We start from the raw sequence: 23,422 nt of genomic DNA, 5'->3' as shown, positions 1-23,422 counted from the left end.
ACGCATTTTAAATTGCACGCTAATAAGTTATATGACACATCCTACGTTTGTTTCGTGCAATTTGAAAATTAAGTTCCAGCAGAGCCTGGCCCCCTTTTCCCGAAAGGAGTGACTCCTACCGATTTCAAGCATTTTAGCCATAAATACCAAATATTTAAGTTATGGTTAGGTATTCACAAGCTCTGTAGAGTATTTCTCTAATATCACTGATGGTGTGGGAGAAGAAACAGCCAAAAGCCAAGGTTTTATGAAATTGTTTTATTTCTTTCAAACAGCAAATGAAATGTAAACAAACAAAATGTTTTATTTCTTTCTATACACTCAGAGGAAGTACAGCTTGTCTGCCAGCTGGATGCTCTGAGTGGAGGTACTGGCCTGACAGGAAAGCCAATTTGTGGGCGTACTTGCATGGCCCTGACACACAGATGGTCCCGGGCCAATTCCAGTACATGTGGCACATCTTGAATGGCAGTCTGAGGTGGGACAGGGGTTAGATCATGTTAGTGGAACAACAGTGATGGACTTATAATTATACAGTATGTCAACTGATGTATCCTAGGGATATGATAGCATAGCTTCTGGCTGCAAGCTGATGTCATGGGAGCCATCTCATTGGCACGGACACAAGACGGCGCCTTGTGCGGGTACCAAGGTCATTGGAAGTGGACCTCAGCTATTGGAGGGGCCGGTGCATAATAGCACACAACGTTCCAATAGGCAGAGTGTCGGCTCACGTCACTGTTTTCACAGACGCATCTCTAGACAATTGGGGTGGTACATGTCTGTCCCATGCTGCAGGTGGTTTATGGGCTATCAGAGAGCGGCACCACATCAACCTCCTGGAGTTAGAGACAGAGTTGCTGGTGTTGTGACACTTCTCCCACCTGGTAAGGGGGCGCGATGTGCTGGTGCGGCCGGACAACCAGACCACAGTGGCTCACATCAACCGACGGGGGAGTCCGGTCGCCGGCGCTTCACCGATTGGCGGTGGTGCTGTGGCGGTGGGCTCATGTCAACCTCTGGTCTCTGACGGCACGGCACATTGCTGGCCACCTGAATGTCGGGATGGACTTGATGTCCTGACACAGGCTTCATCCAGGCGAATGGAGCCTACATCCTTTGATTGTCGCTCAGCTCAGCACCACTTACCTTTCCCAGATGAGAGTAGGCCCAGTGGGAGGGGACCGGTGCATGTTGGACCTGTGGTCTGAGGATCAACCACTCCAGAGTCTTCATAATATGTGATGTGCCACCGGCCTGAAGTCATTGAATTAACTGGAGCGCCCCTTCTTGGGCACAGGGATGATGCATGAGCACAGTGTGGGTACCTGTGCTGGAGGGGTTCCCCATTCGGCGGGACACAGGCCTTCAGTAGTCTCGGGCACACCTTGTCTGGGCCAGCTGCTTTCCTGGGGCGAAGTCTCCTCAGCTCTCCACTGACCTCTGCAGTGGTGAAATGTGTGTGTGTGTGTGGGGGGGGGGGGGGTAATCGCTGGACAGGCAGCTGTTAGAGCTGGGACAGGGTCTCCAAAGCGGTTGTACTGTAAAAGTGCTTGTGTTCATTCACTTTTTCCACGCTCTCTCCATGCTGACCTGTCATCTTGATTGGGTACCATTAAATTGCACAACTCACCCTGATAAAGTTAGTTTTTCAAACGGTTTAAAGGGGTCCACATTTGCAAAACTAACTTTATCATTGTATTTGCATATACATTTGAGTCTCTGATAGGCCTACTAACACACAAAGTATGAAGTGAAACAACTCAGTCACAATTGTCTTCGGCAGATCGGTTGCCACGTTGTTGTTGTTTCACAGGGTCTGGGAGAATCTCCTATTGCCACTGATTGGCCAACCACATGCATCAGCGCCACTGATTGGGCAGTGATAAACGAATGACAAGGCTTATCCCCAAAACCTGCATCTGTTGAGTCTAGTGTCATCCTGACTAGATACCTTCATTACGACTCAGACACAGGAATCAAAGCAATGCACACTGAGCGGTTTAACTGGAGAACAAAGAGACAGCAAGCTCTCACAGGGAACAACACTATACCTGCAACACCACCGGATCTAGCTGAGCGAAAGCAGCAGCTCGATTCCAGCTCCTCCCGGCAACATGTCGAAGTGTCCTTGGGCAGACACTGAACCATACATTTCTCCAAATGAGCAGGCTAGCACCTTGCATGGCATCATTGGTTTGTGAATGTGTTTATGAATGAGTGAATGAGAAAGGTCATGGTAAAGCACTTTGGGTAGAAGCGATATATAAGTGCACTCCATTTACCATGAAACTGTACCACCAGATGTAACTGCACAGAGGTCACAAGATTCAAGATTCATGCCATGTTTTATGTATGTATTATGATTTATGTATTATGATTATTTTTGTGTTTGATTGTGTGATGTTTGTGTTTATGACATAGTAGACTAAATGTTTCCCGATGGCATCTAACCAGGACCAGCACACCTGTCTCAATGCGGGCCCAGCCATATTTCCACGGGAGGAATATTTCCTGTCCTTTGGTACAAATGTCCACCGGATGGCGTTATTGTTCAATTAACTATTTACAACTAATTATTTTATTTCTAACCTGACTGGCCAAAATGTTCTCCTTTTCTGCATAGACCAAAAGACTATGTCCACCACGTTAAGTCACTATAGGTGTGCTGTTTACTCTGGTATAGCAATGTCTCTCTGGTGCAGAGAGACATTGCTTGCAAGGCATCATGCAACATCAGTTTGTGGTGGCTTGTGGTAATCATGTTGCGGTTATTGTGGACTGCTTTGAAATGAAGATGGAGAGAGCATCAAATGCTAGAACACAGACATTGTCCCACAGGGAGCTATCTCTTTCATTTCCAAAGGGTTGGGAGGTTGTGTCAGTGACAAGCATGAGGCAGTGGTCTTCTTCATAAACTTGCGTGGAGATTAGGTGTTGGTGGATCATGGATTTGACCTCAGGGACAGTGTCAGACTAATGCATGTATACTGTAAGTGGAAATCCCTGCACAGGTGGACGCTGCCAGCTGGATGAAAAAGATGTGGAGGAGATAACTCACAGGATCCATGTGGAGAGGGTGATTGGATGTGTACCACCATACATGAGAACATCAGCAACTCTGTCTCTAACTCCAGGAGTTTGATGTGGTGCCGCTCTCTGATGGCCCATAAACCACCTACAGCATGGGACAGACATGTACCACCCCAATTGTCTAGAGATGCGTCTGTGAAAACAGTGACGTGAGCCGACACTGCCTATTGGAACGCTGTGCGCTATTATGCACCGGCCCCTCCAATAGCTGAGGTCCAATGACAGTGACTATGGTGCTCCAATGTGAAGGCGAGGACATGATTTTCCTTGACAAGATTGTGTCTGTGCTGTGCCTGGACTAAGATTTTTTTTTTATTATTAGTTTCTTTGTCAGGGACAATACAAACAACATTGTAAAATTTGGCACTCACGACATCCTCACTTACAAAATAGTCTCTCTTTAATCAGTCCATTCCCATTATTATCACGATTCAATTCGATTCGATTCAATATCAATTAGGTTAGTGTTACTAAAACCTTTTTTTTTCTTCTTTTTTTTTTTTTTTTTAGCTGTAACCTTAATTATATGACTGCCAAGTTATGCAACACATCAATACTAGGGCTGGGTATCGATACTGATTTCCAAAAATGAATGAATGAATCATTGAATGAATTAATGAACTATTCATTCCTTCATTTATTCATTAAATAAAAGATCGAATTTGGGATTCATTAATCGATTCTGAATCATTTGAATCATCTTATTTTTTATTTTTTAACGCAGCCCTAGACAGGAGTGTTTCTGTTTCACTGGGCACAGCACCAAAACGCTGTGGATGCACACGATTTCCTCTGAGGCATCTGGGAAAACCAAGACTATAGCCTACCATTAAAATAAGATGCACCTGTCAAATACCTCTTATGTGGAGCCTGTTTCACGCTAAAGTTTAAGGTTTATCTCCTTATAGCATCAGTTGGTATTTTGTTCAGCTATTTTTCTTATTTATTCTTGTTGTTGCCTTAATCATTATGAATAACTGTAGCCCCGCCTGCATAGTCTAAACCTGTGTTACAGTACCTGTGATGTTGACCAGGCTACTCTGTTATAGGTGACGGCCGGTGAAGCAAACTCATAGAAGAAAATAGCCAGTATCTGACAGTCGGTAAAACACATCGCTGGACCAAATGCTTAGGAGACCCATTGATCAGCCAAAACGGCGCACTTTTTGCTTTCCTTCTTTAGATTCCTGTGAAAGGCTACCAACCTCTGCGTGCGCGCAATAGGATGAATCATTTTATCTGCTTTTGCGCGTATGAGTTGCGCGCGGATAGCCTACTCTTTTGAGCAGGTGAAACACTCCGGAGTTGAACAAGAGCCGCTGAAGGGTGGTGGACGCATTTACATCGTTAAAGAACGTATTTTTGCAAGGAAATTAACAATCTGCTGGAGCCAGAATCAGTTCCTGATCAAGTATGCGCGTAATTGGAATACATTGGCGAGGTGTCCCTTGCATCACCGCCGGGATAACGTCGCCGTGATGTTCAATACTTCGAGCGTCGATTCCACTTTCAGTAATAGAGAGGATGTTTCCGAAGTTATCAATGGCACTCTGCAGCATTTGTACAACATCCTCGCCACCATCGCTCCTACAACCATGTGGAACAAGTCATGCGGGGAGCAATATATTCATTTTGGCGAAGCGGAAAGGATAATTATTGGAGTGATGTTGGCCATTATTACCGCAGTCACCGTGATGGGGAACACCTTGGTAGTCATTGCGGTTTGCGTTGTAAAAAAATTAAGGCAGCCTTCTAACTATCTTCTAGTATCACTTGCTGTGGCGGACCTCTCAGTAGCCATAGTTGTTATGCCCTTTGTAATAGTGACGGACCTAACTGGGGGCCAGTGGCTTTTTGGAGAGGTATTCTGCAACATCTTCATTGGTATGGATGTAATGTGCTGCACTGCCTCCATCATGACCCTGTGTGTGATCAGCGTTGACAGGTAGGTTATTTTAGGTGAACTAATTCATTAACTAAATAATTAATTAATTCCATGATTGGATTCACATTTTATAACTACAGCTAAATGATTGGGCTTAATAGACCCACTCAGTTGAAGAGTAAAATGTAAGGGGCTACCGCCTCGCTCTAGGCCATCTGGCGGAGGAGTGTAGGAGGTTTTATTTGTTTAGTTATAGTTTGCAGTAGGAGACTTCTACAGCTTATTCTCGTCTATGCTTGTTCCTCCTATCAGAACGTCTGGTCCGCTCTCACCAGCCTGGGCTCATTAGGGAATCAGACAGTTGCAGCTCAGGTGAATGGACACCGGTATGAAGTCTTCCGTCGGTGATCATTCCCCTAAGAAAATCAGGGGAGTGATTCAGACTGTGCTTCAATTATGATGCTTAATTTTCAGGAATCGGGAGAGGGCTACCACAAAGCGGCATGTGCATTCTGGTTCTATAGGCCTATTTATGTATTTGTACTGGGCTATAAAACGCAAAACGTCACCACATTAGGCTACTTAAGCTTATAAGATATACACATTGCATGGACATAATGCAACAAATAAGCAACGTATTAAAGCAAACTCCAGATATCGATCCCGTCCTAGCCACAAAATGCGTTCCATTGCTTTGTTTTCTATTGTTATGTCCTAACTGCGGCGCAACGTTTTAACTGCCCTTTTGACGCTCGCCCTGTTCATATTTTCCTCCTGTCTGCTCGCATTGACAGGCGTTCGTTCTTTAACTGTCTTCAGTTGGGAATATAGACAAATGACGTAACAGAACAGGACATTTTATGGTTTCAGTTAGGACAGCAAGCATGCGATGTCGCGTTCTGTTGCTCGCGTTGCAAGCAGTTAGGACACGGTGTAAGTAGCTAAATTCAGGTTCATAAGCAACGTTAGCCAGCCCTAGTCCCCCTAAAATGTTAGCTACCATGTATTTTTGTATTTTATATATATCTATATATATCTATATATATCCATATATGGAGTGAAAACGCCCACTTGTTTATATCTGATACGCTGCACCACTGCCCCATCTAGTGGCCAAAAAAAGAAAAGGGAAATCGAACTGAGCACCTTTAAACCTTTTTTCAGAGGGTTCTTCTGTTATATCGAAGCAATAGGCGTAACTCATACCGTGCCTATGACTGCAACACAGCCCCTGTTAAAGCCTATTTGACCACAAACCTCGAGTGAGTTAGTCTACTGCTTTTATACAATGGTTGCATCAACAATTATTTTCTTGTCTTTAGATCAATTTTAGTGAACTCCGCCAAGAGTTCCTAAAACTTATTACGTTGCTATAATTTCAAATGGTGATCATATTCCTGGAGCCGATGACATCCAATATAATTTTTCTCCATTCTCCAATCTCCATTTCCGGAGGTATGCCGCTAGTGTCTGCATGTCCTGGCTCAGGGTCTCTTCCACGGCCTGCCAGTCTCCAGCTGAGTACACCAGCACAAGGTCGTCTGCGTAGGCATAGGCTTCTTCCTGGAGACTGTGATCGGCAGGTTGTAGGTGTAGATGTTATAAAGGAGGGGGGCCAGGACAGATCCCTGGGGGATGGCGTTCTTAAGGCGTCGCAACCTGCTTCGCTGTCCGCTGTTCGCTTAATCTACTAAACTGTGTGGTCCAGTATTCGCATGGAAAAAAATATTTCAAGCCTTTGCTGACTGAAATTGACTTGGTGTTAGTCGTTGTGGTGGCATGGTTGATTGTGCACCTACTGTCCCCCTAATAATTCATCTTAAATAGATTTGGGTGATCCATCAGGTTGTTCTGCCTCAGCGACCTCAATGAAGACAAAAGATGATGAGGGTTTACAGTAATCAGATTATATTCCCACTGATTGCTCATAATACCTTATTAACACAATACATTACAGACAGATGTATTCACAGCACCGGCAATGGTTCCCTAAACAAGAAAGATTCAGTATCTCGAAGTAATGCTATTAAAGGATGAATCATCATGAAGCATTGTTATTACTCTTTTCAACTGGTTGACTATGATGAGAACCTCCTGTTAAACCAATCAACACATTTAGGAGCATCTATGGGACACCCTTGTTATAGAATGACACCATCTGGCCAATGGCAGATCAAAGGTGACAGGTGTAGGAAGTTGATGCCAAGAGAAATCAATACCTACGAGGACATTTGGTCAATTTTAGTATGGTGTCTAATATGGGAATACTGTAGATTTCTTGAGAATTACATAATTTAAACCTATCCCACAGTTTTCAGATTGTCAGAGTAACTCAGAGTTGAGGGAATTGGATGACTACAGTGGTACAGTATTTGACCGGTCACCCTCCACTGACCTCATCATCTCATTTTCTTTCCTTTTCTAGCACATATCAGTTGTGCATCATCCCATAAGAGCCTTCAGCCAACCTCTCCCAAACCTCCCTGACTTCACTGTTTTTATATTGACCCATTTAACATTACAACATGCATTAACTTACTGACCCAGACTCTCCTTAGCTAACCTTTTAAAGTAAGAATGAACAAAGCTATATAAACATAGCCTTTCTTTGGCGGACATCGGTGCCTGGAGTCAAATCCATTATGATCACAGGTTTAAGCTTTTATTGATTTAATGGCTCACGGTTGGCCTGAGTCAGTCTTTAGAGAAGAGAGTGCAAGATGTGACTGATCTTGTGAGATCATGTGATAATTGCAGATTTGGATAGCTCCTAGCATATATTCAGTAGACCACCAGAGAAACAGACCCTTGTGTGGGCAAAGCATGTCTAAATTGATTGAATGGACAATTGGAGCTGTCAACAGCAATCAAACAAACCTCAAGGAAGGAAATATCTTTTAGATTGTGTCTTGTGCAAATCGCTGGGCAGTAGACAATAAAGAGTAAGGAATGTGGAATGTAGTGCTGTAACTCGATGAAGCCAGTTTTTAATTACTTTATCAAGGTAAAGTAATGTAATGTAAGGTAATGTTTTTGGTGGCAAGTGTAGGTGCGTGCAGGCTTGCATTTGTTTGTCTGTTAGCACGATTATGCAAAAACTACTGGACTGATTTTGATGAAACTTGGTGGAAGGGTGTAGCCTGGTCCAATTTGGAACTTAATAAAATTTTGGAGCAGATCTGAATCTGATCGGGTCCCCATAGGGGATTGCAAGTGTGGCCAGTAACCACTCTCCCTTTAAAATCGACATATTATGCTGTGTGACCGGCCATTCAAAGCATTGCATAAACACTTTTGCCAGGGTCATGGTGGTAATGTGGTCTGATTTCGCTGGGGGTTATATGATAATTGCATTAATCCTATGAGGTGGCCTACTTTATTGATCTCTCATTGAGAGCTCCACTTGGCTCTGAACTAAGGAATGCACAGCGTAGCAGGAGACTGATTTTTATCCCTGTCTGAGTGGACCAATGGATTAGCATGATCCTGTCAGCAGCTCAAAAAAGGCATCAAGAATGCACAGAAAAACAAAGGCCACTCTTGTGGAACTAATCTCTGTGCGTCTTTGACATTTCCTGTCACATTGGTCTCTGCCCATTGCCTGGACACACGCTGCATAGTGTGTGTGTGTGTGCGTGTGCGTGTGTGAGTGAGTGAGTGAGAGAGACAGACAGAGAGAGAGAGAGAACCCACACTTCACAATGATTTAGGATTACGTGGGCTGCGATCTGAATCGCGTACTTCCATACTATATAGTATGACAAAAATTGATATAATATGTCCCAATACATAGTATGCCACATGCAGTATGGTAAAAAATACCAGGATGTCGTACTACATCCGGTCATATTTTGCTGTATGCAAGAAATTATGTCATGTGCGAGTCGCATTGTGCATTGTTTGTAGGCGTTTTGATGAATCCCAGATGTGGTTAAATTTCAAGGCGCAATGTTATGACAAGGTAGTATGTCCCAATTGAATGAAAAATACATTGTGCAAAGTATGTACTTTCTAGGGGCAGCTGTAGTACACTGGTAGTAAAAAATAGATTCGGTTCGATTCGGAACGCAGCCATGCTTATTTTTTTAAGAGGATTTTTTTATGGTCAGTTTCCACATCATTGGTGGTTTTGAGGCACAGGGAAATTACTTCCCAAAGAACTCCCTCCCTTGACCTACTGGCTGAGGAGTTCAAACCCAAAAAACAGGATTGGGAATCCGATCAGATCAGGTAATTGTATCCTAGCTTTAATCTAGATCAAATCTTCAAAATGTGTAGAGTACAGTAATCATTGAATTCAGGTGTTTCATTCACTCATTGCCACATGTGTATAAAATCAGGTTAATGAGATGGGTTTCCATGGCCGAGCAGCTGCATGCAAGCCTTACATCACCAAGCGCAAGGCCATCATCGGATGGAGTGGTGTAGAGCACACAGCCACTGGACTCTGGAGCAGAGAAATGTGTTCTGTGGAGTGACGAATCACGCTTCTCTATCTGGCAGTCTGGGCTTGGCCAATGCCAGGAGAACGTTACCTGCCTGACTGAATTGTGCCAACTGTAAAGTTTGGTGGAGGAGGGATAATGGTCTTGTAGAAAGCCATCCCAGAAGAGTGGAAGCTGTTATATGCTGCAAAGGGGGGACCAACTCCATATTAATGCCTATGAATTTAGAAAGCCCAATACGTTTGTCCATATAGTGTAGGACTGGGATAATTTTGATCCAATAAAATTAGGATTACCTTGATCCCAGTCGAAGGGTGCATTTAGAGTTGATTATCCAACAAAATATAGTATACTGTACGATTAATTTCAAAATACATTTTAATCTAATTTTATTTTAATTACAAACAAGTTTTTCATGAGTTGTTAATGGTTCATCAGGTTGTTTATAACGTGGAAGTTAATGATTGACAAACTATGCATGCATTTATCCATCTAATGAATTAGACATGCACAAATGGTTAGTAAGATTGATATCATATCAATTACAAATCAATTACTAAAAAAAAAAAAAAAAAGTGATAGAATAATGCATTGTTTGTGTGAGGGTTTGGTTAGGGACCCAGGCGCAACAGGAAAGGAGGAGGCAAGGGACGGTAAAGCCCGGAGGGGCGATTTAATGAGATAACACAAAGGGGGACGTGGTAGTCGTACAGCCGATGGTCAGGCAGGAGCGTGGTAGTCGTACAGGCGATGGTCAGGCAGGAGCGGGGTTGTCGTACAGGCGATGGTCAGGCAGGAGCATGGTTGTCGTACAGGCGTGGGTCAGGCAGGAGCAGGGTTGTCGTACAGGCGTGGGTCAGGCAGGAACTGGAGAGACGAGGAGGAGAGGTAGGGTGAGTGATAGTAATCACAAACGGGGAACGGGAAAAAACACTACAAAATACGGGTAAGGAGATTGTAGGCTAGGCTATACTTTACCACATGTGGGTTATGGTAAGATCTGGCGATGAGTGGAGTGTAGACCAGGTTCTTGAAGAGGTTGAAGGTGATTGCAGAACGAGGGACAGGTGTGGTGATGATAAATGGAAACCGGTGAGTAGGGCCGCGCCCGCGTCATCGTCGGAGACGAGCGCGCCGTTCTTGTCTTTGCGCACGGGCCGATGTGCTGGGCATGTCGGGATCCGACTCTTCGTCACCGGAGAGGGAGGAGACTGCCGAGTCCGCGGAGCTGGCCGGAGACGGGGAACGCCCGGCAGTGGGGGGAAACTCCGGAGAGTCAGAGCGTTGTATGCCCGGGCCGATGCGACGTGCGGTAGAGCGCGTAGGACGCCCCGAGCGCGCAGCGGGCCCAGAGGGGAGAGAGGGAGGCGGTTGTGGAGGCGAGGGCATGCGAGCCGTAACAGTTTGTATGCTCAAATGTTTTTTTTTTAGGCAGTCTTCTTACGACGGCCATAACAATAGACGTGCCCACTATTCTTATGGTGCCACTTCTATGGCCTCAATCCTAGCCCTAACCCCAACCCCTGAACTTCACTTTAACCATAACTCATGTATGTATTGATGGCTAAAATGCTTGAAATTGATGGTTATAGACGGTGGCTGTAAGAATAGATGTGCCTCTTATTCTTATGGCGCACGCCACTACATTGAATCAATACAAAAAGACGCTGTAAGAACAGTCACTGGCAGTCACTTTTTTAAGGCCTAGATTTGCACCTGTCCTAAAATATTTCACCTCCCTTGTGACAAGTGCCAGATTGTATGTTGTATGTTAAATATTTCAAAAGACAAACATGAATAATTGATGTGCAACAGAGGTGAGAATGGGATATTTCCTTTCTAGGATCACCAAGCCGTTGATAAAAACAAATTAGAGGTGGTTCTAAGGGGAATGGAACAGTTTGTTCTTGCCGCATATAGTGGCTTTAAATACAGGTGTCCCTTTAGCCTGGGGGTCAGGCTGCTAGACTAGCGTCCTTCTGTGCGTGTCGCCTGCACTGTAACAGCCCATTTTAGCTCTGCTCCAGGCTGTGCCCTGCGCCAGATGGGGTGCCAGGACAGTGCTCACACCGCAGTAGTTGGCACCAGGTTAAGTCCTGGGCTAATTCATGGGCCAGTACAATAGAGCCCTTCAACTGTCAATATGAATTGTAAGAATGTCAAACCCAGGGGAGCTAATATGTAAGAACAGACACAGCAGCACACCCACTGCCACAGATGACTTGACGTCGCTGACGCTTCCTCATGTAATGCAGAGTGACACTTGGCTACACACATCAGCACTGTCCTCTCCTCTTTCGCTCATCCTCCAGCCTCTCCGCAGTGCCCTGCCCACACTGAAATATGGAGGCGATGATGGGGCCGTGGAAACCATCTCTTTCAAAGCCAGCACGGTCAGATCTAAAAGTAAAAGCATTTCATCGAGGGATGTCACCTCTGATGTAATCCCTTCAGCAGACAAAATTACCCTTCCATCATCTTATTCCATGCTGTATATCCTCAGTATAATATTAATGTAGTCAAAGCTGTAAGTAATATATTTAAACAACTGCAGTTTTAAGTTGTATGTAATGTCAATATTGAAAATAGCTCATATTTTTCGAAGTTCTATAGTAACTTGCTTTGGAAGTGCATTTAATTAGTTTGTCAAGTGATTAGATAATTAATTTTGATGCTTTTACAATCAAAGCTTTCACAATGTCCCACCTTAGCAAGTCACACTGTAACATTTCGCCCAAAAAACGAATGGGGTAATTTCTCATCAATTGCTCATTTCTTGATCTGTGATCTATCAACACATAGCACTGGGGCAAAAGCATAACAATTTGGCCATTATTCTTGACATTACAGCGCAGTACAGTATGTTCTGTTTGACCATCTCCCGGATTTTCAAAAGCACACATTCTCCAAATCACAGTATTATTTAACTGAATGAGCTGTGTGAAAGCAAAGAAACAGATGGCAAAAAGTAGAAAATAGAATAACACTGTTGCAGTTATACCATTTGCAGGTATACCATTTGTCTTTCTACTTTATTAATCTACGGTACTTTCCTTCCTCTATCATCGACACTAGCGGGTCAAAACAAGGTGCAGCAGCGGTCCAATCAAGCCTCAGCTATCACACAGCCCTGATAAGATGTGTGGCTAGTGGGGAGTCAGGGGGGTTGGAAACATTTTCTTCAGGCAGTATCCTAAAAATCACCTTTACTCATGGCTCAAAGCTAGCCTAGAATCAGGACAAAGGCTTTGGTATTCTTTTTCTGAAAATGAACAAATACTTTTACAAACTATTTGTCTCATAGAAGTGAGTTCCCACAGTCCCAGTTTTCCTTTCAATAACCTACTGTATGTGAAACCTTTCAAGGATTTTCTCTATTGGGTTACAGACTTATTAAGCCGCCATTGAATTGTTACCTCCGCCCCAGCGACAGCGCAGGGTGAAAGGTAATGGTTTCGGTGGCATGTGTGGGTGCGTGCATGCGTGCGTTTGTCTTTTAGCAGGATTACGCAAAAACTACCAAACCATTTTTTATGAAACTCGTTGGAGGATTGTATCATGGGCCACCTTAGAACCCATTAAATATTGAAGCAGATCCAAATCACAGGCCGGATCCACGAATGAAAACAAGACTTAGAATGAATGAATGAATGAATGAATGAATGAATGAATGAATGCACTCAGGGGCAGAGGTCTGTTCACGTTTTGTTTGCTAACTGCTGTATGAGACAATCACAACTAATCAGAGAACACTTCCAGCTATCATCTTACATGGAGAACAGGCACTGTGCTGGAACAAAGACCTTGCAAATTTCCTGGAACAAATCCCCCAGCAAGATTTCGTATAAGCCTTCGAGAGATGTAGAACTGCTTCTTTGCCATGCACACCACATGGCCGTAACTGCCTAGTAATCTGCTAGTGAGGATGCTGCAATGAAAAGGCCAATTGTTGACACGTCTCTTCTAAATGGTGCTGAGAGCCTGCCATCACATCAGGGGCGGTGCATGCACTTGGCATACAAGGCAATTGCCTAGGGTGCCAAGGCACTAGGGGTACACAAATCTCCGCTACCCCCGCACCCCCCACCCTGGCTCAACATATCCTCCAACAATCGGAATTGTCTGCTAGCACCCCCCCCACCCCCCCCTGCTCAACAACTTGTCGGGGGCCCACTGTCGTTATTTTGCTTAAGGCGGCAAATCGCCTTCCGCCGGGCCTGCCTGCCATGAATTATCTTCCATCTCTGGAAAGATGTATCCATGGTGCATTTTTTTAAACAGAAGTGAGAAGTTTAATAGTGACAGAAATAATGGCCGTTCTCAGTGATCGACCAGAGATTACATATCGTTGTAAGATGGTATGCCCTGAGTATTTATGCGTGCGTGCGTGCGTGCGTGTGTGTATGTCCGTGTGTGTGTGTGTGTTTACTTTGGTGTAAAGCCTCCAAGGGTAAAGGCTCTGATAGAAATTCCAGTGTACATGTGGATTTATGATTTTGGTAACTGCCTTCCTCTCAAATGACAAATGCATGAATCTTCATACTGTACTTTCAGAATGCTCAGTGTCCTGTGTCCCGTGCTACCATTTGTACAGGTTGAGTGTTTGCTCAGCTGCAATGGTAACAGTACACTTCAGGTGTTTGTTTGTGAGGACAATACACATGGATTGAGAGATAAGTACTGTTCAAAAACATGTCTTGACATGTTTTTGAACAGTACTTGATTTTGAGATTATAGATGATATTATAGATGTTTTTGAGATTATATAAAGCATGTCTTGACATGTTTTGCAAGTCGTTACCGAAAATGTTAGAGACCAAGCAGGTTTTCACACTTGTATTACTTCCAGTACATGATATACATTAGAAGGCCTAATGGAGGCAATTTAGAAAAAGTGGTGGTATGGTAAATATCCCTAAATGTATTCAACTGTGTCTGCAGAGAGTAGTCCACAAACAGGAACACGGTTTCTCCCCAAAATGAGTCACTCTGATGTATACAGTATCAGTGTCTGGTGTTAAATGAAATTACATTCAATTTGGAAGCAAGGAAAAGTGTCAATTGCTGATGTAAGCAAGAGAGCAAGAAAGTTGCTGTTCCTTGAAAGTGAATGATAAAATTTCCCTGAATCTCCATTCTAATATATTGCTGACCTTCTCCTGTCCTCTTTTCTGTTCTTCTGAATGGTTAGCCGAGGTCTTAGAACAAACATTACCTCTGCTCCAGTGACAGCGCAGGGTGAGAGGTAATGTTTTCGGTGGCGTGTTTGTCCGTCTGCTAGTAAGATTACACAAAAAGCTCTCGACCAAACGAATGCAGCAATACCAACATGTCCTGCTCACACGCACATTTGTGTACAGAGCCACGACATGCATTCAGAGCCACGACATGCATTCATGGGCGGAGGTCTGTTCTCTTCGAGCACCATTTCTAGTTACTTTATGCTACTGTGAGCAGTAACTTGCTTTCTATCATATGGAATTTGCAGACATAAAAATTGTGTACCATACCTACCTACCTACCATACAGTGCCTGCATGCCTGCCTGCCTGCCTTAATCTAACATTAAACAAAGAGGTCAACCTGTGCCAGTAAAAGTTAGTTTCCTTGGAGAAACATTAGAGACAGTATGGAGATGAAGATAACGGTTGCCTATATTGATAAAGCCAGACAGGGTATGGCATGTCATAACACATGCTCCACTCTCTATTTGCAGGGCATTCTGCAGCACAATAAAATCATTGTATCTGCTGTAGCCTGGGGGTATTTCCAGTGACAGTGCAAACAAAGAGGGAGAGATATGTACAATGCTCTGTGAAGGACACAGAGAGGAGAAAAGCATTGGTGCCATACCATTGTTCCGACATCCCATTAGTCTGACGTCTCACTAGTCTGAAACATCCCATTGTCGGTCGGACTCTTGAGCCGTCGGAACAACGGGATGTCTGACGATCGGTGAACAAGTTTCGGACTAGTGAGACGTCGGAACAATGGTATGTCGGAACAGTGGGCAGTTCACAAAGCATCACCGTAGAGACATAGAGAGACAGATTAGCAAGACAGCTTTTAGTACATTTTGTCGAGTGCATTACAGTCAAGTTGTCTTTTAAAACTGATAAAGCTCTTAGAATGATGGCCTGCAATCGGCTATTTGGGTTGAATGGAGTTGAAACATACAGTAGGCCATCACATTGGCTTTGATTTTCTATGCACTGGCTTTAAAAACAGTGGATATGCCACTCATCCTCCACACAGGCATTTGGTAGCCTGGAATAGTGCCAAATGTTTGTCAGGGGAATTTTGCAGGTAGATTGTGTATTGTGTGCATAGGCAAGGCAAGTTTATTTGTATACCACATTTCAGCAACAAGGCAATTCAAAGTGCTTTACATGAGACATTAAAAGCATCAAGACAAAGTGCAAGAAACATTGGGGATAGAAAGCAGGCCTGTGCCAGACGACCTGAGAGGTCTGGATGGTTCATAACGTAGCAGCAGATCAGAAATATATTTTGGCCCTAAACCATTCAGTGCTTTATAAACCAACAGCAGTATTTTAAAGTCAATTCTTTGACAGTCAGGAAGCCAGTGTAAGGACCTCAGAACTGGAGTGATGTGATCCACTTTCTTAGTCTTAGTGAGGACTCAAGCAGCAGTGTTCTGAATCAGCTGCAGCTGTCTGATCGATTTTTTAGAGAGACCTGTCAACACACCGTTACAGTAGTCGAGTCTACTGAAGATAAATGCATGGACACGTTTTTCCAGATCCTGCTGAGACATAAATCCTTTAATCCTTGATATATTCTTCCGGTGATAGTAGGCTGACTTTGTAATTGTCTTAGTGTCCATCCATCATCATCCACTTATCCGGGGTCGGGTCGCGGAGGCAGCAGTTCCAGCAGGGGGCCCCAGACATCCCTTTCCGTAGCAGCATCAACCAGCTCTGCCTGGTTGTCTTAATGTGACTATTGAAATTCAGGTCAGAGTCCATGATTACTCCAAGATTTCTGGCTTTGTTTGTGGTTTTTAGCATTACTGATTGGAGCTGAGCGATGACTTTTAATCATTCTTCTTTGGCTCCAAAGACAATTACTTCAGTTTTATTTTTGTTTAGTTGAAAAAAGTTCTGGCACATCCAATCGTTGATTTGTTCAGTGCACTTACTCAGCGCTTGTATGGGATTATAGTCCCCTGGTGATATTGTGATATAAATTGGTGTGTCGTCTGCATAGCTGTGGTAACATATCTTGTTGTTCTCCATAATTTGAGATAGTGGGAGCATGTAAATGTTGAAGAGCTTTGCTCGAAACTTCACACGTTTGATTCAGGTACAATAAATGCCTTAACCATGGAGCCCAGCAGTGTGCGAGTCCGCTCTTTTTCATTTTTGATATCTCTTGTTTTGGCTCGGCACCTGCCCTTTTTGGTTTATGGATGTGCATGTGTCACTCTGTCTAGCATGTAAATGTTGAACAGAAGAGGCCCCAGAATGGAGCGTTGTGGAACCCAAGAGGTCATTTTTGTCTGCTCAGATTTGTAATTGCCTATAGACACAATGTAGTCCCTATCCTTCAAGTAGGTTTCAAACCAGTCTAGCACTGTGCCAGAAATTCCCAGCCAGTTTTCCAGTGGGCCAAGTAATATGTTGTGGTCAACCGTGTAGAATGCAGCGCTGAGATCCAGTAATACTAAGACTGAAATTCTGCCATTGTCTGTGTTTAAATGGATGTCATTGAAGACCTTAACGAGGAGTCTGTGGTGTGGTCGAAATCCTGACTGGAAGACATTAAAACTATTATTTAGTGCCAGTTAGTTTTTCAGCTGTTGAAAAACATATTTTTCAATGATTTTACTTAAAAAACGGGAGGTTTGATAAGGGCCTATAATTGTTCATTTTTGAGGTGTCTTATTTTTTTTTTAAGAGTGGCTTGATGACTTCAGTTTTCAGGGTTTGTGGGAACACACCTGAAAGAAGAGATGTTTACAATTTGTAGTAAATCAGAGGCCATGCAGTTAGATACATTTTTGAAAAAGCCTGTAGGCAGAATATCAAGGCAACAGGAGGCGGATTTCAGATATTGTATAATGTCCTTCAGGGTTTTACTGTATGGTTGATCGGATAAAATTGTGTCATGGTATTGATTTTAAGTGGACACTGGGACAACACATATCCTATACCTGATATGGAGGCACTGACTGATTTCCGAGGGAAGCATACTCCTGTCTTCCCTTGAGGTAGGAATGGAAAAAGTCAAGGGCAGTGCATGTAATTCCCACCTCCTGAGGGTGCTGACACAGGATGACATAGTCCACCATGTCAAAGGCAGCACTTAAATCCATCAAGATTAATAAGATGAGGGATCCAGAGTCTGTCGCCATTAAGAGGTCATTTACAACCCTCACCAGAACAGTTTCAGAACTGTGGGAAGGTCTGAAACCAGACTGGAAGGATTCATAGAGCGGATGGGAGCGTAGATGTGCATGTAACTGGAGGGTGACAACCTTTTACAAAACCTTTGCTTGGAAAGGCAGGTTTGGGATGGGATGGTACAGTAGTTGGAAAGGACCTCAGGATCCAGATTGTGCTTTTCAAGCATACGCTTGATGGCTGCCAGTTTAAGGGAGGAGGCTACTTTGCCAGTAGACAGGGACCAGTTTATTATAGGTTGCAGTGCAGTGGGGACAATGGCTGCAAACCTGGTTTCAATAGCGATGCGGGGATGGGGTCCAAGGAGCTGCTGGCGGAGTTCATTTTTAAAACAATCCTGGAGAGCTCAGCTTGAGTAACCTCAATAAAGCTATTTAGGATTCGTTCATCATCCGAGACATACTCAGGGGGGGCAGGCTGGTTTGGGATGATGTGCCTGATGTTTTCAGCTTTTGTTTTAAAAAAAAATCCATGAAGCAGTTGCAGTCATCAGTGGAGGGGGTGGTGGCAGAGTTGTCACTGGGCTTGAGCATTTGAATTATTTTGAAAGCAGGTGTTTGGGATTTCTATGGCCAGACTCAATAAGAGTAGAGTAGTAGGACACCCTGGCAGCTCTCGTTGCAGAGGAGTATGCTTTCTGGTGTTCTCTGAGGGTTGGTTGGTGGGCAGTTATTAGGGGTGTAACGATACACTAATCTCACGATACGATACACGATATTGGGTTGACGATAACAATACGATACGATACACTAAGGGCAGGTGTGAAGCGTTGCAGTAGTGCTGCTGTTCACACCAATAGTGCATTTCTCCACATTTCTACTCCACTACACTTTGTGAATTTAGAGCTTAACTGTTGTAATATCATTGATAGGCCTAGAGACAAAAGACAGTGTTGTGTAGCCAGCGTTCACCGATATACAATAAAATATCACAATATTGTTTTCACCTTGACGATACGTATTGTGATGTTTCTGTATCGCGATATATTGTGGCACAGTATATTGTTACACCCCTAGCAGTTATCCAGTTTGCCTGAATCTGCGTTGAATTTTCCGAGCCTCAGATTTTAGGGCTCTGTGCTGGTCAGTGTACCAGGGGGCTGAGCGATGAAAAGACACCAGACACATATTTTCAGGGGCAAACTTGTCTAAGCCATCGTGCAGTGCTGTTGGTGAGTGAGTGCAGCATCGGGGTGTTGTGGGTCAGACAGTGCAGAGGAGAGTATAATCATAGTGTCCAGTAGGACCACACGGTGGTCAGAGATGCTTAGCTCTAGTGCCTGGGTGTTGGTAACTGAGACATCACCAGTGATGGCAAGATCAAGGGTATGGCCATGCTTATGGGTTGGTCCTTTAGGAATGGGAGGCAGTCCAGGAGGTTGAGGAAGTCCACAGCCAGTGAACACATGGGGGCATCCACATGGATATTAAAATCATCAAGTACCACCAGCCTTGAAAAGGTGGGGAACAAGGTTGTGAGGAGATTTGAGAAATCTGATATAAAGGTTGAGTTTGCACTCGGTGAGCACACCTGTTCTCATGAGTGACCGCACCAGCCATGCTCAGTATTATTAGATCATTTGGAACAAATAGACACAATTGTCTTCATCTTTAGGAAACTACAAAGTTCAATGGCACAGATGGTATCTTAGGCATGTAACGAGTCATGCAATGGTCATTAAACTGTTTTATGGACCCGCCCTGTTGAACAGGTTGACACAAGGTTGACACAAGGAAGACTTAGCAGAAATACATAGAATGACTCCCTGTGTAAATAAAGGTTAATAGTTTAAACTGAAAACATTATGTACTGGAGATAACAGGCCTATAATGTATAAAGGTGCGGCACCTGTAAACACATCCTGATGCTGTTGAAGTTTCTTGTCTACCAGACACAGGCCAATCAGGATATACTTCACACATGGGATTTTCCCAGGGTGCAGCTCCTTCAAGTAGATGGTAATAAATGTAGGGGTCTGTTTGAGCACTCCATCTCACAATGTCTCATAAAAAGGCTGTTGGATTTTCCCAGGGTGCAGCTCCTTCAAGTAGATGGTAATAAATGTAGGGGTATGTTTGAGCACTCCATCTCACAATATGTCTCATAAAAAGGCTGTTGGTTATAGTAATAGTATAGTCATTTAGTGCTTAATTTAGTAGTATACCAACAAAGTACAAATGTGCTCTCCAAAAATACCTGTGCCCAGCTCACACTAAACAAATCTCAGTTATCAGTGTTCAATAAAACTCAACGCTCAATAAAATATAAACATAACATAGTTTATTTAAAAGGGTCATAGAAAGAGAGTGATGTCATGGTGTGGAAATGTGAGGGAGGCTGTGTGTGGGACAGGGTGGGTGGCCATTGGTGAATGGCCGGCCATGTTTGGGCGGCTCGTGGAGCCACCCCGTGATTCAGATCCACTCCATTTCTAAAATGGACCATGCTACAAACCTCCGCCCACGAATGCATTTCATGGCTCTGTGCGCGCACACAGGACGTGTTAGGACGTGTTTGGTAGTGCTGCATTTGAATTGTTCACTCCCCAAGTCCAAAAAATTAATGGAGGTGAATGGCCGGCCATGTTTGGGCGGCTTGTGGACCCACCCTGTGATTCAGATCCACTCCATTTCTAAATTGGACCATGCTAGACCCCTCCACCGAGGTTCATGAAAATAGGTCTGGTAGTTTTTGCATAATTCTGGTCCAAAAAATGAATGGCTGTGAATGGGTGGCTGTGTTTTGCAGGCTTGTCGACATGCCCTGTGATTCAAATCTGCTCCAAAACTTAATGGGTTCTAAGTTGGACCATCCTACACCCTTCCACTAAGTTTCATGAAAATTGGTCTAGTAGTTTTTGCATAACCCTGCTAACAGACGAACAAACAAACACACACGCCACCAAAAATGGTAAATGGACTGCACTTATAGTGCTTTTATCCAAAGCACTTTACAATGGCCTCTCATTCACCCATTCACATACACATTCACACACCAATGGTGGCAGCTGCCATGCAAGGTGCTAGCCTGCTCAGTGGGAGCAATTTGGGATTCAGTGTCATGCCCAAGGACACTTCGACATGTGGACATGATCAGCCGGGATTCGAACCGCCGACCCTATGATCATTGGACAACCCGCTTTACTGTACCACTGAGCCACAGCCGCCCTGGAAAACATTACCTCTATCCTGCTCTTTCGACTAAACTGACCCACAAATCTCCTTCAAACACCATCAGATTTGATCCAATCCAAAGTAAAACATAATACATCCATTATCTCAACATCTTATCCTGTGCATTGGCAACAATACAGTATGTAGCCTGAAGCAGTGACATTACAGTATGTTGCGGATTTTCTCAGTCGGTAGTTATTTGGGCCCCTTTAATTGTCCTCGCGAAGATAACGGGGCTTACTCTGAAAGTTATGACCTCCAAGTGTGAAGACCATTTAAATGTTGTTGACAGCTTATGATCATGAGTATAGTCTTTGTGAATGAAGGATAGTGCTACTGTGGGTGCTCTGCTAGGCTTTAGATGCTATGAGACATTGCAGATCCAGCAGAAGATAATGGCCTTTGTATTAACAAGATACTCTCCTCTCCATTGACACTCTTAACAGACTACACTAAGCTGGAGAGCTGTCGGAATAAGTGCAAAGCGTGTTGAGTCCTTGGTTGATGCTAACACTCTGAAGCACTCTGCTACAGTAGGTCTTGTTTTGAGCACTCTGCATAGGCTTGTTCTGTTATTATCTGACCCATTGTGTTGGAGGCCAGCGGTAGATGAGAGCCTTGCACAGTATCTGATACAGCTAAACATCTTCTCTCCTCTCCTTTATCCCAGGTACCTGAGCATCACCCGGCCCCTCACTTACCCAGCCAGACAGAATGGCCAGTTGATGGCTAAGATGATCCTGGGGGTGTGGCTGGTGTCAGCCTCCATTACCCTGCCCCCCTTCTGCGGCTGGGCCAAGAACGTCCACACGGGCGGTGTGTGCCTCATCAGCCAGGACTTTGGCTACACTATCTACTCCACTGCTGTGGCCTTCTATATCCCCATGCTGGTCATGCTGTTCATGTACTACAAGATCTTCGGGGCAGCGCGCAAGAGTGGCGCCAAGCACCGCTTCACCGACCTGGTGCGGCGAGAGCGATTGGAGACGGTGGCCAGCGACGCATTAAGGATGCAGGGTCTGAAGCCTCCGGGCGTGGCCGGAGAGTGCGTGGCCCTGTCCCGTCTGCTGAACCGCGAGCGCCGCAACATCTCCATCTTCAAGCGTGAGCAGAAGGCGGCCACCACGCTGGGGGTGATCGTGGGGGTCTTCACCGTGTGCTGGCTGCCCTTCTTCATCCTGTCCACCGCCAGGCCCTTCATCTGCGGGGTGGAGTGCAGCTGCGTGCCAATCTGGCTGGAGCGCACACTGCTGTGGCTAGGCTACGCCAACTCGCTCATCAACCCCTTCATCTACGCCTTCTTCAACCGCGACCTGCGCTCCACCTACCGTGACCTGCTGCGCTGTCGGTACCGCAACATCAACCGCCGGCTGTCGGCCGTGGGCGTTCATGAGGCTCTCAGGGTGTAGGGGTAGGGGCGCATGACAAGCTTCAAATGCTTTCCCCAAAGGCTCTTGGAAAATGTGGTCCCCGTGGTTATTAACTGTAAATACGACTCAGAGGACGGCGTGTGAGCTGTATGCTTAGATAAGGAAGAAGATTGACAACATGGGGGTCGTTGTTAGTGACACTCTAGCCCCAAACCAAAGGTAAAGTGACAGGGTGATTACCTTGGTGTCTGGGTGACTCAGTCATTCTATTTTGGGGGAGAGAACCATTGAGTCTGCTTGATGGGCTATTCAAGTTGACACTTTGGTGCATACGCGTGTGCGTATGCCACTCTCAGTCCTGTATTCAATCTAGGATGACCAGTTGTGATGATTAAAATTTTAACATGGTCTTTCAGTAATTTATAAATGTATTATTGTGAGGGGGCGTGTTAAACAAGGTGTCTTTGTATTGCTAGTTCATTACCAGACATGCCTTTGACCCTTAAGCCCCAGACACACTGGAAGAGTCTGACGCTAGCGTTTTGAAGTACACCAATTGTTTTATATGGCCGATCACGCACCAAAAGCGTTTTGAGGCGAGTCAAACTGCCTTGACGCTTCTACTTCGAACTTGTTTACATTTTGGAGCGTCTAATGGGGACAAATCAATCTAAATTAAATCAGCTCCCTATCAAAGCTGACGCCTGCAGTGCACCATAGGAGCGTCAAAGGAGGCGAGTCAAATGAAGCGTGTCAATTGACTCTTCCAGTGCGTTTGGGGCTTTAGTATCTTTCCTTATTAAATTTGATTCCTTAATCGTTGCAGGCGATTATACAGTTGTTGATTATACAGGCGAGTATACAGTTCTCACCTGATATATAGAACATAATATATTATTTCTCCCTTTGAATCTCTGTCAGCTATATGTTATAACAACATAAAATGAACAACACCAAACTAAACTTCACTTTCAAAGCTCTGGTACTGTATGTAATAGTGTTATAGCGATCGTAATGTGTGTGTTTGTGTG

The 23,422-nt window shown here is 44.4% G+C and overlaps 1 protein-coding gene across 1 annotated transcript; it reads left to right on the top strand.

The window, feature by feature from the left end:
* Nucleotides 1-4,571: 4,571 nt before the first annotated feature.
* Nucleotides 4,572-22,430, top strand: htr7c (5-hydroxytryptamine (serotonin) receptor 7c; the record flags this gene model as incomplete). Its single annotated transcript, XM_084457118.1, has 2 exons — nt 4,572-5,038; nt 21,692-22,430. The coding sequence occupies 2 exons, from the start codon at nt 4,572-4,574 to the stop codon at nt 22,428-22,430; spliced, it is 1,206 nt and encodes a 401-aa protein (XP_084313244.1).
* Nucleotides 22,431-23,422: the final 992 nt, after the last annotated feature.

The sequence above is a fragment of the Borostomias antarcticus genome, assembly GCF_949987555.1.
Source record: "Borostomias antarcticus genome assembly, chromosome: 23".
In the NCBI taxonomy this organism is placed as follows: domain Eukaryota; kingdom Metazoa; phylum Chordata; class Actinopteri; order Stomiiformes; family Stomiidae; genus Borostomias; species Borostomias antarcticus.
Note: the sequence above shows the minus strand (reverse complement) of the source record. Positions and strands in the feature narration are given on the sequence as shown.